Source organism: Fusarium coffeatum (assembly GCF_003316985.1).
Source record: "Fusarium coffeatum strain FIESC_28 chromosome Unknown BRIP53273_contig_9, whole genome shotgun sequence".
Taxonomy (NCBI): Eukaryota; Fungi; Ascomycota; class Sordariomycetes; order Hypocreales; family Nectriaceae; genus Fusarium; species Fusarium coffeatum.
The window spans coordinates 36560-52753 of record NW_022157808.1 but is presented as its reverse complement, the minus strand read 5'-3'; the positions used below and the strand labels follow the sequence as shown (position 1 = coordinate 52753).

The 16194-nt window shown below is 47.7% G+C and overlaps 6 protein-coding genes across 6 annotated transcripts; 1 reads left to right on the top strand and 5 right to left on the bottom strand.

The window, feature by feature from the left end:
* Positions 1 to 537: 537 nt before the first annotated feature.
* Positions 538 to 1911, bottom strand: FIESC28_00361 (uncharacterized protein; the record flags this gene model as incomplete). The annotated part of the gene is made up of 1 exon (XM_031154512.1): positions 538 to 1911. One exon carries the CDS (start codon positions 1909 to 1911, stop codon positions 538 to 540), a length of 1374 nt encoding a protein of 457 aa, XP_031021371.1.
* A 711-nt stretch (positions 1912 to 2622) lies between these two features.
* On the bottom strand, positions 2623 to 2940 carry FIESC28_00360 (uncharacterized protein; the record flags this gene model as incomplete). Its single annotated transcript, XM_031154511.1, has 2 exons — positions 2623 to 2805; positions 2860 to 2940. 2 exons carry the CDS (start codon positions 2938 to 2940, stop codon positions 2623 to 2625), a joined length of 264 nt encoding a protein of 87 aa, XP_031021370.1.
* Positions 2941 to 3998: 1058 nt separating this feature from the next.
* FIESC28_00359 (uncharacterized protein) lies at positions 3999 to 4688 on the bottom strand (the record flags this gene model as incomplete). The annotated part of the gene is made up of 1 exon (XM_031154510.1): positions 3999 to 4688. One exon carries the CDS (start codon positions 4686 to 4688, stop codon positions 3999 to 4001), a length of 690 nt encoding a protein of 229 aa, XP_031021369.1.
* An 896-nt stretch (positions 4689 to 5584) lies between these two features.
* On the bottom strand, positions 5585 to 7243 carry FIESC28_00358 (uncharacterized protein; the record flags this gene model as incomplete). Its single annotated transcript, XM_031154509.1, has 6 exons — positions 5585 to 5646; positions 5702 to 5816; positions 5870 to 6712; positions 6761 to 6859; positions 6914 to 7011; positions 7060 to 7243. The coding sequence occupies 6 exons, from the start codon at positions 7241 to 7243 to the stop codon at positions 5585 to 5587; spliced, it is 1401 nt and encodes a 466-aa protein (XP_031021368.1).
* A 3298-nt stretch (positions 7244 to 10541) lies between these two features.
* On the top strand, positions 10542 to 11165 carry FIESC28_00357 (uncharacterized protein; the record flags this gene model as incomplete). Its single annotated transcript, XM_031154508.1, has 1 exon — positions 10542 to 11165. One exon carries the CDS (start codon positions 10542 to 10544, stop codon positions 11163 to 11165), a length of 624 nt encoding a protein of 207 aa, XP_031021367.1.
* A 1587-nt stretch (positions 11166 to 12752) lies between these two features.
* On the bottom strand, positions 12753 to 14140 carry FIESC28_00356 (uncharacterized protein; the record flags this gene model as incomplete). The annotated part of the gene is made up of 3 exons (XM_031154507.1): positions 12753 to 13136; positions 13183 to 13804; positions 13851 to 14140. The coding sequence occupies 3 exons, from the start codon at positions 14138 to 14140 to the stop codon at positions 12753 to 12755; spliced, it is 1296 nt and encodes a 431-aa protein (XP_031021366.1).
* Positions 14141 to 16194: the final 2054 nt, after the last annotated feature.

The window sequence follows — 16194 nt, the reverse complement described above, 5'->3', positions numbered from 1 at the left end:
TGCATGTGGAGGTATCCGAGACCGCTCGAAGATCAAGGGGTTCTTCATGGCGATCGACGAGTTTATATAAGTAGAGCATAGGCGGATATGTGCACGGCAAGGAGCAAAACAAAGGAATTTCTCAACATCGATGAAAAGATGGAGCCTTCCCTTGAGCGATGTATGGAGCCTTCGATCTGTCATCAAGCCGAAGACAGTCACACACCGGTTGCCATCAACTATCTCGTGAAGGGAGGTGAATTCAAGAACTTGTTGGACCTATTGATGGTGGAAGAAAATGAACATCGTTCTTGAGATGCTACTGTTGGCCCGTATATCAAGGCTCTGGGACGGTTTGGAAGGGCCGTTGCCGGCAAAGACATGAATAATTTGGCCGACTATGCCAAAGCTGACTAGAAACCTCAGACTGCCTAGATTAACTACTATAATGAGAATAAACCATTGCGATTATTATACATTACTGTCGTCCTTCATCCATATACGTTCAGTTCTGCTTTGTTGTTCTAATACCTGTCACTGCACACCCTGTTATCACCATTATCTCATGACACATGCATCAACAAACGAAGGTGGTGCCTCATCCTCCGGCGGCGGCACGATCCACGAGTCATCCTCTTGGTCCCAGAGAGCAGAACCCCCAGGACCCGTTTCTGGAGCCTCTAACTCCGTCTCAGTACCTGTTCCAACTGGCACTGAAGGGCTTTGGTCCGAGCTACTTGGCAATCGGCCGTCACTCGATCTCAATATCAGCACATCGGCCTTTCCTCCGACGATAAAAGCCTCTCCAGCGATCTTGACATGAATCTTCCATGCCAGCATATGCGTCACAGTCATGTTATACGTTCGAAACGAGGGCGTGATTTCCGTAGCCGGTGACGGTTTGGGAAACCCAGGTCCATTAATCAATTTGAGTCGAAAATCGATTAATTCTCCGATATCCACAGGCTCCCAGATAGTGGTGCATGGGATGTTGATCTCACTTCGTAGGCGGCGTACAGCTCTGGCAAGATCAAGATTAAGCTCCGTTGTAAATTCTCTTTCTCCTCTTTGCAAAATGAATCTTGTGTGTGTCTCCAACAGGAGCTCGATAGAGACCAACTTGACCTTCTGCGGAAGTCCTCGGAGACTCGGATCACTTTCCCCCCAGTCCGGATCGACAGCTAGACGCAATGGAATGGGCGCAGGATTGTCGAGCTGAATGGTAGTTGGAAGCTCGAATAATAGGTCGAACTCGAATTTTGGGAAATTGGTTCGACCTAGCGGTCTCCTGGCCCAATGGGACTTCGTGCCAGTAGCTAGACGAGCGCTCCGAATGGTCTTGGGGTGTCGCCATCGCTTCACAGCGGAGTAGTCGATTGGCGGGTTTGAGGAGCGTTGCACCAGTTTGAAGGGATGGGTGGTGTTCACAACTTCTGTCCATGTAGTTCCTCCAGAGCCCGTTGGATACAGAAGTTTGGCACAGACATAGTACTCGACACATGCATTCACGATGCCATGTTTCTGAAGTGTATATGAGGGAGGTACTTGATGGTCTGTGGCACCAACAGGCGTATAGCTTGGTGAGCTAGTCTGTTCGTTTTCTGTTGAGTCGGCAAAGAAGGGTATCTTGAAGCTAAATCGCCAACATTCCCCTTCGCCATCCCAGATGCGTAGCGGACCGTGGCGAAGTATACAAGGGTCCTTCTGGCACGTCCTGGCAAGAACAAAGCATGAGTAGTGTTTCTTTGCAGAGCCAATGGACTCCAACAGAACTTTGGATTCTCCATGGATGCAAACCATTACAACCGCGCTTCGGGTATTTATGAATGCCTCTCGGTAGATCAGGCCGGACATTGTTTCGCCTGGGAAGTATGCATCTTTGTCAAGGTGGATGGCTAGCTCTCGGCTCCGCTGAATGGTTTCTGGGTCCATGTTTGGGTGGCATTGATGCAATGAGATCCTGATATTGTAGAGATTTCTTATGTTAAAGGTGGATATGCAAGCCTTCCTATAATGTTGGATTTGAGGCCCGATATTTCAGCCCTGCAAGGTCTGGACCTGCTGCGCCTTAAATAGATGCTGCGCCGTTGGTCGCTCATTGCGCCCGGTCTGAGGGTAAAGTCTTGGCCAATCGCAACATTCAGTGCTGTGTATTATGGCGGTAGGGATTGATGAGTCTAGCCAGTCTTTAGTGGTCTAGACCAATTGGGTGTTTACTTGGAAGCTGCCAAGACGATGGTCTGGGGTCATCATAAGTTTGGTCACTGTCAGACGATCCGATTTCGGCTTATATTGGTCATGTGAGAAGACATGACATGAACGGTCTTGTAGACTAGCCCCCGGTCAGTTCCTGTTTCGTACACATGCCAAGTCAGTTCTGGCGGGGTGGAGCATTCGTTCCAACTTGTCCCGGTGTACAAAGGGCAAAAGGTACGATTGAGGATGCTAAAAGGTATATTGACCTCACCCAATAAAGTTGAGGCTCACACATGTCCAGCGTCTGGTAACCGAATAATATATTGACAGAACTGTCCGGTATTGGAATCAAAACAGACTAGATATGATCCAAATAGGTATCGGAGAATCAGATCAATTGATGCATCAATCGACGAGATGTTTAGGCCTCAGGCGATTTATAGAAATCTAAACCTTCCTCGTCCGTCCGCCCTCACCGAAAGTTCTCTGCGGTGGATGACTATCATTCCCCTCTTTCTTAATCTTCTCCGCGAAACGAGCAGCTTGCTGAGCTTCTTGCAGCATGGTGTACTCTTGGGCCGTGTCGTGGTTTTCTGCCTGGTCTTCGTCGGACATACGCTCCGCGACTTGCTTGAGTAGTTATCAGCATTTGATCGAGTTTGGCTCATATCAGTTGTTCTGTACCTTAGGCTGTTCGACTTCCGCCGTTTCATCCTTGGGCTGTTCCCTCTTCGGCTGGCCAGGGCCAAAGTCGGCCATGGTCATGTCGGATATGTCTTTTTGCGGGATACTCATAGTTCTTGGTGGTAGCTTAGGTAGTATTGCTCTTTTTGAAGTTGTCTTTGATTTGAGAAATTTAGAAGGGAATGTTTTCTTGAGCCTGGACGAAGCAGACACCCTTTATATCCCGGCTGAGCATGTACAGTTCCTTCTTACTGGTAGCTTACTCTATATTTTGTTGAAATTACAATTCATTTGTCGCCTGATTTACTCTATAGCATCATGGAATGTCAACGTTATTGGACGATGTGACGAATGGGTTGCTAATAATATGCACCTTGACTACTTGGGCAGTAGATTGTGAGACTGGCAGAGTCTGAGGCTTGAAACACGGACAGAAGTTGGATTCCGAGTTGCACTTACCATTTAACATTATCCAATCCAGCGTCGCGACGGGTTATACGGCTCCTACCACTCGTAATGGCTGAATTATGATGACGATGGCTCATAAAAGCCTGTTTCCTTGTTGCCTGTTCAAGACCGTCCGTTAATATTCAACGTTCAATAGCTCCAAAATAGGCGGGAGTCCAATCTTGTAAGTGAGATTATAGTCAAGCTAGCCATGTTGCTACTTAGGGTTTGCTTATGACACATCTGGTGATAAAGATGCCCGCAATGCGTACTTAATAAAAAGGATGGGGCCATGATGGGCTGAAGTATGAACTTCGTGAAGGTGAAGACTTTCGACTCAGAGGAAGTGTGCAGTCCTGAAAGGAGTAGATTTATAATTCGTAGCTGAGAGGGCCTTGTCCATCATGGTATCATACCGTACGCTAGCCGTGGAAGCGCACCACTAAGCATGGATGCTCTATGGCGAAGCCGCTACGGTGATGCCACTATTCCCAAGTGAGAGGTAAATTTCACTTTCCCAGGGTTCAGCCTTGTAGGGCATGACATGTATTTTTGCGTAAAACTTTGATTCAGAGTCTAAGAACTTGACAAAATGTTAAAGATGTCCACTCTATCACGGCCGCGCTTATTCACAACGCCATGACAGACCTTCCACTCACACACTTCAGAAACCTCCCAAATGGCCTTTTGGCCTACTCAAAGTCGTCAGGTGAGCCCTCGAAGATACCGAATCCCTGATCGATCTCATCTAGATCCTCTTGTCTACGGAAGTTGCATGATGACTGCACAGCGTCCTTCCACAAATCCTTGCCTCCCTTAGACTTGGCCGCCAGCCTAACACCCTTGGCAATTCCTCTGGCAGCCGCCGCATACTGTCCAGCACCAGGAATAGCATAGGTGCCAGCGATGACAGCCTCCTTCATAACATTGACTAACACCACACAAGTGACGCTGGCAATCTCTCTGAATCCCTTGTCGAGACCCTTTCCAACAAAGTCAACAGTAGCTGAGGCGAGGTACTCGAGGTCAGAAGTATCGCACTCGCATCTTCCGATGGCGTACAGCTCGCCGTCGGGGTTTCTGCCCATCATGTCGGGTGTCATGTCCTCGACAGCAATTCCGTGGCTAGCGCAGATCCTAATCTTGTCGCTCTTGCAGAAGACGCCGCATGGCCAGGTGCCGTCTCGTGAGGTAGGTACAAGGTATTGCAGGCAAAGGCCTTGTCTAGCATAAGCTTCGTTTTGTTCGTGATACTTGTCCCAGGTCTCGATTTGGTGTTGTCGTTTGGCGAGAGTGGTACTTTGCTGAGCTGGGACTGCGGCGCCATTGACCAGAGGTACAATGGCGGTAGCGTATGTAACAAGAGTGCTGATGGCAACCATTTTGAAAGATTGAATATCGTGATGAGGATAAAATGAAAGCGAGTGCAATAGTTGGGAGAGGATTCAAGTTCTTCCGACTGAAGAGTGGTAAAGAATGGATTGCTAAGGAGCAAGAATGTTTGATAAGAACTGCGTCTTCTCTTTATACTAAGTTGAACCTCGTGTCGAAAGGCGAGTAAAGGCGCAGTCCCTTGAAGCTTACAGCCAAGCCGATTGCCAATTTTAAAAACGAGGCTTCAACTCACGGATACTGTTATCCTCCAGTCTTGCATACGGGCATAGACACCTGACCCGCCTGGAGACGATCCTCCGCCAAGTGCCAAGTGCCCGCTTCCCTAGCGCTTATACTTCACAGCCACTGAACAGTCTAGGATCTTGCATCCTCATTGGCGGATTACCGCTCACAAACAATAGCCCACTGGGATGTCTCTCGAATTGTTCTGTATTTTGGTGTTTCCCTTGGCATGGTAATCTTTCCACCGCTTCAACACAACCGCTGTCCAAACTAGCTGTAGGATCGGTTGCCAAGAAGCAATCAGATCCTGTAGGATGTCTTGAAACGTTTAATATAAGTTTCCACAATATGCCTAGTAGATGGTAGATTGAACAGCACATCCGGAAGAACTTTGGTATGGGTATATAGCCTGTTTAAATTTACTGTAGGTTGACATTCGGACAAGTATTTGGTCAACTGCCATTTCGCACGCGCTCGACAATAAACCATAAACATGGCCCTCCTTCTCCTCTGTCTCTCCAGTGGGAGCCCTTCGATCGTAACCAAGGTCTCATGAGCCAAAGGCCCTTGGGCTACTCCGGAGAAACTATGCCGCGCGCCGACAGGGCCATCTTATAAAAGACAAAGTAGATGGTTCCCAGGTTTGAACCATAGGTAGTGCTCACCGCCTCTTGCAGAACAAGGCGCTGTTCTCCAGAAGAGGGCCCATGTAGGACTCAGGAACTGTGTGCATGTTAGCAAAACTCGATCAAGCAGAGGATCATTCAGAGGCACTGACCAAGTATTCCTTCGCCGAAGCTGCTGCAAACCGAACCCCATTTCTTGTCGTTGTCACAGTTCTTGAACTGCTTGACCGTGTCGTCATAGTTCCACTCACAGAATCCGTGGGTAGCCTAGAGACCACGTCAGTAAGAAGAAACGCGTTAAATCAGTGGGGTGTACTTACGAGACAGGTGACACCGAGGCTCTGGTTGTCAAATTCAGGTGCCTTTCCAGCGCAGTCTTCAATCTTGAAGACATCCTTAAGGTCAGCCCAGCCTTCATCAAGGATAGCGGCTGTGAGGTCGATTTGAGTGTTCTCCCAGTCGTTGGGATTGTGGAAGGAGTAGGTGTTCTTGACATCGGGGTCAATCCACCACTGGTTGCAGCTGTTTCCAGCACTGAGACTGTCACATGAGATCTCACCAGTGTCTCTGGCGACATCCTGGGCGCTGCGATCAGTGCTTCGCGCGGAAACAATACCGTTGGCCTTAAGGGCGCTGGAGAGGATGAAGAGCTGGAGTTGACGGTACAGAGTGCTGGCCTGGATGGTAAGCGAAGTAGTGACGCGCTGAGAGAAACCGCCCTCTCCACAAGCAGCGAGGAAAATCTCATGGTCGCCCTGGATAGTCTTGACGCTATCGAGGAGGTTCTGCTGGTAAGCCTCAACAAGCTTAGCCAGGTCAGAGCCAATCTTGCCAAGCTGAAGGAAGCGATCGTTCGCGGTCTGGGTCAATGTCAAAGGCTTTCCGAGCTTGCCAGCCAGATCCAAGGCGGCGCTGAGACCACCCCTGATCAAACCAACACCGATACCGGAGGCACCGGGAATGACACCGGTGAAGATAGAGACGACTCCGAGGGTAGAGCTGAGAACGCTCATGACTTCGCTTGTAGGGGTGTTGGCCTCGACGGGGGGTGCGACCTTGGCGACGATAGCATCGATGGTTTGGCCAGCGAGGGAAGCGCCGTTGCTGAGGGCCTGGGAGTATTGGTTGAAGAATTGGTAGACGGCGTAAATGTTCCAGAGAGCCTGTGCTAATTAGTATTGTCCTATGAGGCCTTGGATAGGAAATCGTACATAGAACTGTTGGTTGGACTCGTACTTCTCAATAGACTTGGTGTTGAAAGGTGGGCAAGTGTCGCTAGTGATCAAGTTGCAAGTAAGACCAGTGAAGCCCTGTGAGGTTCGGTATTAGCGATGCTGTCTTCACAACCCAATTTTGAGACTCACGTTAAACTGCAGATAGCATTGAGCAAATCCGAGCTCTTCACAGTTGGCCTTGGTGCCATTCTCAGCAACCCAGTCGGTGATGTACTTGTTCATATCCACTATCTCACATTAGTGAACGTCTTCAACTTTCCTTCTTTTCCACTCACAAGCCTTCCAGCACTCGGCCTTCAGTCCAGTGGCCGAGTTGGGAGCGCAGTCGACGTCGGGAGCCGGAGCTGGCTCAGGTGCAGGTGCAGGTTCGCTGCCATTGTCCTGGCGTTCGACCAACGGTACGGCAGAAACAAGAGTGGACACTGACAGTGTGGTCAACACTGCCTTAAAGAGAGACATGATTGATTGCGCAGCAATAAATGAATGAATAAGTTACTGATGAAAGAAAGGAATATGGTCGATGGCTAGCAGCGAATGTAAGTAAGAAAGAGACTGGTTCAGTTGGCATATACATAATGAAGATGACGTTTGAGGTTATATAGCTTCAAACAACCACTGTATCGGCAGTCATGCGACGAGTCAACCCGGCAGTTAACTCTAAGGAAATTACCACGACGTAATCGGCTGATATTCTTGGCAAGGCTTCAGGGCGAACTCTAAATATTGGAGATGTGGTCATGTTGGGATCTGTAAGAGGAATGTGCATAACAATTCTGAAACCTGTCGTCCCAAGCTTATCCCTGCCAAAGCTTCCAAAGCGGGTGGTTCGTATTCACAAGAGTTCTGAATAAGGCTGTAAAAATGAAGATCTGCGGTTTTGGGGCCATGGTATGATAACCTTGGCGTGTCGGTCCGAGGCGCGGAATGTTACCTGGCAGGATGATTTTGACAGCGGGATGTAGATATATCCCACTCTTGTTGCATTACCACCTGAATGTAATTGGCCTTAACGTCTGTTGTCTCTTCGCATTGTCTTCAGCACTGACTCGTTCCTGTTAATGTGAAACTGGCTTCGGATCCGCCGCTGCGAAGACCCCTGCTCGTCTTCCCCACGTGCAGACGGTTAGGCCCATCCCATCCGATAACATGATGCTAGACGCCAAGTCTGTCTTGAAGTTATCACAAAGCAGCTGTAGGTTTGCCAAGTGTCGCTGAATACGGTCAACATAAGCGATAGCGTCCTGAATCAAATTGCAGACACAAGTTTTGCAACGAAGCAACTTGCCGGTTAAATCAGACGTCTCATCTGTCTTGGCAAAAGTCAGCAGTGTACCGGAAATGAACAGGCACTATCAGTTCTCAGGCAAACTAGCTGTTTTTTGTTCTATGAATAGGTGGGTAGATGATGATATTAGTAGAAAGCTTATTTCTTTATTTGTGCTCCACTGACTGTTGTTGAACTTGTTCAACCAATTGAGAACGGCCGGAGGACTTCAGGCTGGCCCCAGCAATCTATTACTTATGCGAGCAGGGACACAGTCATTGACAATTATATCTTTTGAATTTCGGCAGTACTATCGCCAACAATATACTTATTGAGAGAAAGGCACTTACGTACCCGAGTGATTCTGAATTGCCCTTAAGCTCTCTGCGCTTCGTCACCGTGATTCGCTTAAACCTTATTTCAATATCGTCCTTAAGATGAACATTGAGGCGACGTCTACTCATACAGTTTGGAAACCACCGTCCTCTATCTAGGAACTTGAGATAAATGGGATTCGAATTATCGAATGTCGCTGTATCGCTACTCGCTTCCGAAACCGATATGGGGGTTAAAGGCTGTCTGAAAGAGAGGCTTCGGTAAGGCGACGGCTTTGCTGGCGTATTGAATTTCCAGCCACAGCCAGTCTGTAGGGTGATCTTTGTATGCAAACCAGGCAACAATGACAGTGATAAATAAATATCTGAGGGGTTTTGTTATCCGGTTGAACTCCGCATAATAACTCCGTAGGCATCTCCGCCGCCTATCGGCTGGACCTGGCACGAGATACAGTAACGCGTTTCTTGAAGTAGTATACTAACACTACTTAGTCACCTTCAATATGGATTCTATACAGTCACCGATATCAGTAAGCGATGCGGCTGCTGATGCTGAGTGCGCTACGTGCTCTCAGATCGTGGAGTTTCTCACGGGTTCCTTCAACCGAGATCACACCATCGAGCTCGGAATTGTGGGGGATGTCCTTGCGCAGAACTGCCCCCATAGCGAGTGGCTTCGAGACTTGAAGTACAACTATGGCACCGTTCCCTATTATGAAAGTCGAGATCTAGAGTTGGATAAGTCGGAAAACCGGAGGTCTGCATCGCTCACGGTGTGCTACTTGACCAAAAGCACCCAATGTTCGAGTTCAAGTCAAGATTTTGAACTGGTGTTTCGCCCTGAGATACCGCACCACCCAGGAACCGCGAGAGTCCTGGACAGCAATTGGGTCGACCTAAGTCTTATAAAAGACTGGCCAGCCCTCTGCATGAGGACCCATTCTGACAGATGTGACAAGACTCTCGGAACCTGGCACCCTTCAGGCCGCAATACTTGATAGACGTGACGAGATACTGTATCGTATTATCTACCGAAGCCTTTCCTAGGTTTGTTGCTCTATCATACACTTGGGGACAGACAAAAAGCTTTCGAACAACTATATCAACAAAGGAGCAACTAGAGCAGCCCGGGTCACTAAAGTTTCCACACATTGCGTCACAAGTTCCAAATACTATCCGTGATGCGATAGAGCTTACAAGGTTCTTGGGTGAGAACTGGCTGGGTCGATAGCTTATGCGTTGTCCAGGATGACCCGGTAGCCTTGGGTCACGAGTTGAAGCAAATGCACCGGATCTATGCTAGTTCATTCCTGACTATCATAGCCAAAGACGGCCACAATGCGGACTATGGCCTTCGAGGTTTATATGGTATCTCATCAGCAAGATGTACTCAGCAATCTATAGTGCCTCTGGCCAGGGGAGAGATGCTGTCATTCATGGAAACCGACTGGTCGCGGCCGAGCTCGACTATATTTGACTACATACGAAGGATGTGGACGTTCCAGGAGTAGGTCTTCTCTAAGCGATGCCTGACATTCGGGTCAGGTTATGTCACATGGCAATGTAACTGCGCAAATTGGACAGAACATCAGATGTATCATCCAGAGGCGGATGGAGCTCCGGTAGGAGACCTACACAAGTTCAAACATCTGATGGTGCCGCATGTTCCATCACTCAATAACCTCGCCACACTAGTTGAAACTTTCAACAGACGCAGCTTGAATTTCGAAGAAGATGTTTTCGACGCGTTTTCTGGTTTCCACACCCATTTGAATGGTCTTTATCCGTCGGGTCTCGTATTTGGTCACCCCGAACTTTATTTCGATATCTCGCTTTGCTGGCACACCGTCCTGCGATACAGCTGCCACAGAAGGAAGCCGGCTCGGTACTGTAGTAGTGGTCTTTTTCGTCATCGACTACCCAGCTGGTCGTGGGTGGGATGGTACGGTTACACTGTGTTCTCAGCAGATTCGGAACATCAATTTCGGACCTATTCTTATACTGGATTCACAGAGTCTGTAACCGAGTTCTACATCATTGAGTCTCCGCGTGCTAGCATAAAGAAAAGAATCGACTGTAATTGGTCTCAGTTCAGAAATGCAAACACTGACCACATGCCCAGTGGATGGAAGCGTACCAAATACGAGCCTCGAATCGAATGGAGTCACAACATTCACACGGAACCCCATACGGCACAGACGTTACGCCCGTGTCAACGTCAAAGGAGCAAACAAGCTACCTTTATTCACATGCTACCGATGATGACGATCCGGATCTGTATTGGTATCCTGTACCGGTGGCAGATTCCTCCTCGGAAGAGGGCACTGAACATCAGGCATACCGCGAGTACCAATATCTCTGGTTTCAGACAACCAAAGCTTGTCTATTCATGAGTGTGGAGAGCATCAGCACTAGGTCATCTAAATTCAACTTGATCAAAGACACCAATGGTAATACTGTTGGAGGACTTCAAATCAGCTGTAACAAAGAAAGTGAAGTGCTGCATGAGGGGACAACCGTAGAGTTGATTGCTATAGTAAAGGGATGGACCACTATCTTCAAGGACTCTGAAAGTGGATTCCTTGATAGGCCTCAAGCCCAAGTACGACTTCTGTATGAGCGCCCTGAATTGCTTACCAAGGAAGAAGAGGAGAAGGAATGGCACGATATAACAAACAGGTCTTCTGTTAAGGACGAAGCGACGGAAAAGGATAATTCTGGATCGGATAAGGAAAGAAGACAGGACTGCTATCACGTCCTTTGGATCGAGCGAGAAGATTAAGTGTCATATAGAAAGGGAGTTGGGTTTGTTTTGGTTGATGATTGGGAGAGACTGGCTGGATCGACTAAGATAGAGGTAGTTTTGGGATAAACCTCTGTATCCTCGGTCATTACTTACAAATGGTAACAGTAATTTTGGTCACTCTTTTGAATAGTACTTGTTGGAGAAAACCACGCTAGTATATTTATGAGACGGGGATGACTTCGTGAGGTTCTTGAGCAACGACAATGCATTATACTGTTGGATGAGTCAGATGTTGGTTTATCTCTCAAAGCTGGTAGTGTTGAACTGTGTAGGGTCTAGATTCCACTTGACTGAAATAAATGACCCTCGGCAGCTTCTATTCAGTTATTAAGTAGTGGGACCAGGGCTCCTACCCTGTGAGTTAAGCAGAGGGAGCTCAAGCTGAATAAAGAGTGTTCATGGAAACAAGAGCCCGTGCAATTCTCTTGAATGGTCCTGGGAGAGTCCAGACCATGACAAGGTGAGTCCCCCATAGCTTAAATGGCCGTGCCTATCCCTCAAATGATTCCACATCGCTCTATGGGAGTCAAAGCTGCGATGACTCTTTACTGCAGTGTCACACTGATGGCAAATCCAGCAATGCCCATGATCATCCGTCGCTCCGAGAGGCCCGGGACGTTCGATCAAAATAGAGTGCTTCGCCCGAAGATGTTCGATCGCTTCTCCGATATCAGTTATTTCGTCGTTATGCTCATCGCACATCAAGAAGATCAGCTCACTGGGCGTCGTCAGCATTACAATACTTTCATCGCTCTCATACATAGCGCATAATTGTCCATTGTTTAAGGTGCCTTTCCTCGATGAGCGCTGTGACGGGTGATTATGTGGTGCCAGTGTAGAACCAGCCAGGATGGAATGTCGTTCATAGGAATCTTTTATCCCACTTCGGCTCTATTTATAATAGGATAATAGCTTAAACCATAAGTTACATGGTCTCCACTTAAACATCGAGTCTGCTCGGGGACCGACCATGTCTAACATTTACAAACATCGTTTTATTGACACCTTTTCCTGGAAACCTCGCTGCTGATTCGTTCCGAGACTATAGTGGCGTCGCCGTCCGTATAAGAATGTCTGTTCGTAATCATAATGACGCGGTGGAGGTAGAAGTCAGAACCTTATGTTGTCAAAACTTATTTTCCGACCTGTATACGCGTCTTCGACCTTACCGGGCTCAAGGCGGGCCCAATTGAAGAAGTTCGATGCACCAAAGACCATAGCGGGTGCCCAGTCTAAAGCTAATCACTAAGCCGTTTGGATGACAGAAACAATAGCTGAATCGACACCCAAGAGGCTGGCCTGTAGGTAGTGCCGAGAGCTTTTTTACTTGTCCTCAACTTTCAAGAGGCTGGTTGGCGAGCGATATAGAACATTTGTTTGGAGGCATGCCCCCGGAAGAGCGGCATGGTATTCCTTCCGTCCTTGAAGCCTTCTCCAAGGTACATCTCCGGCGCTTCGTCAGGTACTTGAGTGTAAAACGTGAAAATTACAAGACATCTTGATATCTCGATAATATATCTAGCTCTGGGGAACTATAGGTACGCTTAAGCACAATTACCATATCTAAAGCTTGGCATGAACCTCTTCATCCCTCTTCTTTCCCTTTGCCTTCCTCGTCCAGGGAATCATTCCACTCTTTTGGTCCGGGAACGGCACGTCATACAACACCGGTCCATCCGCAACCAGAGGCATAAACTTCAAATCCGCGATACTGGCTGTCTTCAGCGAGGGCTGGTGTGGACCTATACACAGCTCGAGGTTCAGTCGCGAAATCTCCATCCATAACTTGGCTGCTGCCTCGCGCTCGTATTGATATGCTACGAACGCTTGGCTAAGGTCGAAGTATTGGGGTGATGGATTGGAACGCAGCATTCGCTTGAGGGAGTTGACTAGCGTGATGGAGTCTTCGATGCCGCAACATGCTCCTGCTCCTCTGATGGGGTTCATCTGTTTATGTTAGTATGTCAAAGTGAAGGGAGTGGGATGAACGTACCTTGTGAGCAGCGTCTCCTACCAAGACCATTCTTCCCCAGTGCCACCACGGTAACACACCCTCGTCATAATTCGCCGTTCCACCAGCAGTCTTCTGCCTCCATAAATCGCCAAATGTCAATCCCTCGCCAACATAAACATCCAACCAAGGTTTCGCGGCATCTTCCGCATCATTCTGTCCAAAGTACGTCCTCTTTCTCTCCGCTGGGATACGATGATATACAATAATCATAGCCTCATCTTTTGTTGTAAACACTTGGACATGAGAGTCTTCTTGGTAGACATTGATATTTCTGCCCTTTTCAAGACCTGGCGCGAGATCCGCTTTCGCAAAGACACCGGCGTGTGTTGCCTCGAATGGGTTTGTAGACTCGTCAAAGAGTCCTTTTGGAGCCTGGGCTACCATCTGATCTCTTACGCCGCTCCACACTCCATCGGCACCGACAACAATTGATCCCTCCTCAAAGGTGCCATCAGTGAACTCGACTTTGACACCGTTCTTGTCTTGTATGATTTTGCTGAGACGCTTGCTCGTTTTAACGCGCTCCTCCTTGTTGGGGAGCGCATTTAACAATGTCGACGCAAAGTCCAAACGGCTGAAGATCGACATTGGATATCCAAACCTATTCTGCATCAGTAAACTATTGGGGATTTAATATCTTGACTTACATGACTTCAAGCTTTCTAAAACCTTCTTCCCGATGCATAACATTGCCATCTATCGATCTGTGAATGGCCTCGAGCATAGGCTGGCTAACGGCTGTGATAACATCAAGAAGGCCCAGTTGATGCATTATACGCATAATCTGTGGCCATACAAACAGACCGTAAGCTGGCTCGGGAGGTACTTGACGTCTTTGCTCGACAAGGACGTAGTCGATACCAGAAGCTTCCAGCGCGTGTGCGAGGACCAAGCCGACAGGTCCGGCACCTACAACGATGACTTTGAATGATTCCATGACGCAGTATAGCTTTTTAGTATGGGATGGATGCAAAGAATAGAATTCTTACGCGACACACATGTCTTTTTTTTTCTTTGTTATGTACCTATATAATATGTTGAGTAGCCTATGTTGATCCCCTGACCGAAGAGTCCGACGGGTTTTATCCCTAGCAAGGGTTAGCGCTGAGGTCAGCCCATTTCTGGTCACTCTTCGTGAAGGATAATACTTGTTCCGGTGAGAATGGGTGCACATTTCCTGCTTGCCGTGTACTAATTGGTCTGTCTGCACCGGAAAAGCAGTCAATGTGGAAGAATTGGCACCATGCTCTCACTTGGTTCGGTCTTTATCTTCAGATCGTCCAGGAACAGAACAATTATCGAGTTCTTTCCCAAGGGAATGGTTCAGCCAAGAACTCAACAAATACACAGGATTCACATGCTCCGGCTAAACATATAGAGGAACCTCGGGTTAATTACAAGTAGACGTTCAGACTACAGAGAATAAGGAACAACCTGTGTGGTTCTATCGGATGGCAATAATATCAGTTCGTGTCATCTTTTATCTTTTTATGATAGTTTTTCTGGATCCCATCGGATTTGCAGCTATTTTATAGGTTGGCACTTCCTGCAAGGTCAGACAATGCAGATCGTCGTCACCAAACGGCCGTTAGGGCTGACGCAGGCTGGTGTTTGGAATCATTTTACTCTACTTTATTCGGAATAATTATCTAATAGCGTTTAAATGCTATGTTGAACAATACCACTATCTACTGTAGAATAAGTTGATCCTTGTTATGATTCGGGAAACCGATCCATAACAGGCAGTGCGCTGAGGCGAAATCTACCCTGCAGAACCGGAGGTTGCTGCGGTATTAGTGTCCATACCAGTGCCCAGCTCCATTAGGTTAAGTTCAATGTATCATATACTCTCTCCGACATATACTTTAAAGCTTCCCCTTGATCTATTTCAGAACCGAAGTATCTGTAAACATTGAAGCACCATGATGGTGGATTAGTTTGGCTTGAAAAGCAACGCTTACATGGCATTAAACATTTTCAGAGCAAGACATCCTCTGCCATAATTCTGATGTAGACCTTCACGTTTAGATAAATCTTGTGTCCTCGATATTGTGGTGTTTCATGTTTGCCTTGTCTGTACGCTTTGAAGGACTTGCATTTGCAGAGAATTTACACAGTTGTACCCCCAATCATTTTCGTAGCTGTGACAAGATTCATTTATCGCGGATCTTCTCACCCAATGGTACTTTGATCATCTAGTAAGCGTGATGATTATCCGAAATACTTTGGTCTGGCGGAGGATTGTTGTGGTGAATTTCCACTGCTCCAACGTCGGACCGCCATCAGCCGAGTCAAGTCTACAAGCATCACACAGCAGGGTTAGTTTGATCTTAAAATGCATCTTATATAAAGTTCCCGATCAAGGATTGCTACACTGGGGTGGAATCTGTCGTCTGGTAAAAAGCACTAATGACATAACCGTTGCCACATTTAGAGGCTGTGCAACAACCACTTCGGTGGTTCGGTTTATTTAGATGCGGAGACACCAGCTCTTCATTTTGTTTGGTCAGAGTACGCAAGTGGTCTGGCCGTTTCTCCTTTAATTATATCTCACCGCAAATTGAACAATAGCGTTAGGTTAGCCCGAGTGGCATTCACTCCGCTTCTCCGTTGTGTAAACCATTTGCCGTGGCTTGTGTCAGGAGTTTTATCTGATATCGAGGCTTTCGATCGCCTGATAAGTTCCCCGACGATCCGTTTTCTTCTCCTGACTGTGATGATTACCGCTGAACCTGTACTGAGAGTCGGGGAGTCGGGTCTGAATGGTGAAGCATGCGTGAAATGGTCGCTGGCGTACACCTTATTCTGGCCGAAGGGCTTCAAGCACCATATAACCAATACCACAGCGACCAGCCAAGAGAATAGAGTATCCCAATAGTTCATGTCATCTGAGTTTGTAGATTGGCTAGACGCATCCCTTGCCGTTCCCGACACCGAGAAACCAGACAAGCAAGGTCCGAAATAACCTTAACTTTAGTTCCGCGTATTCGC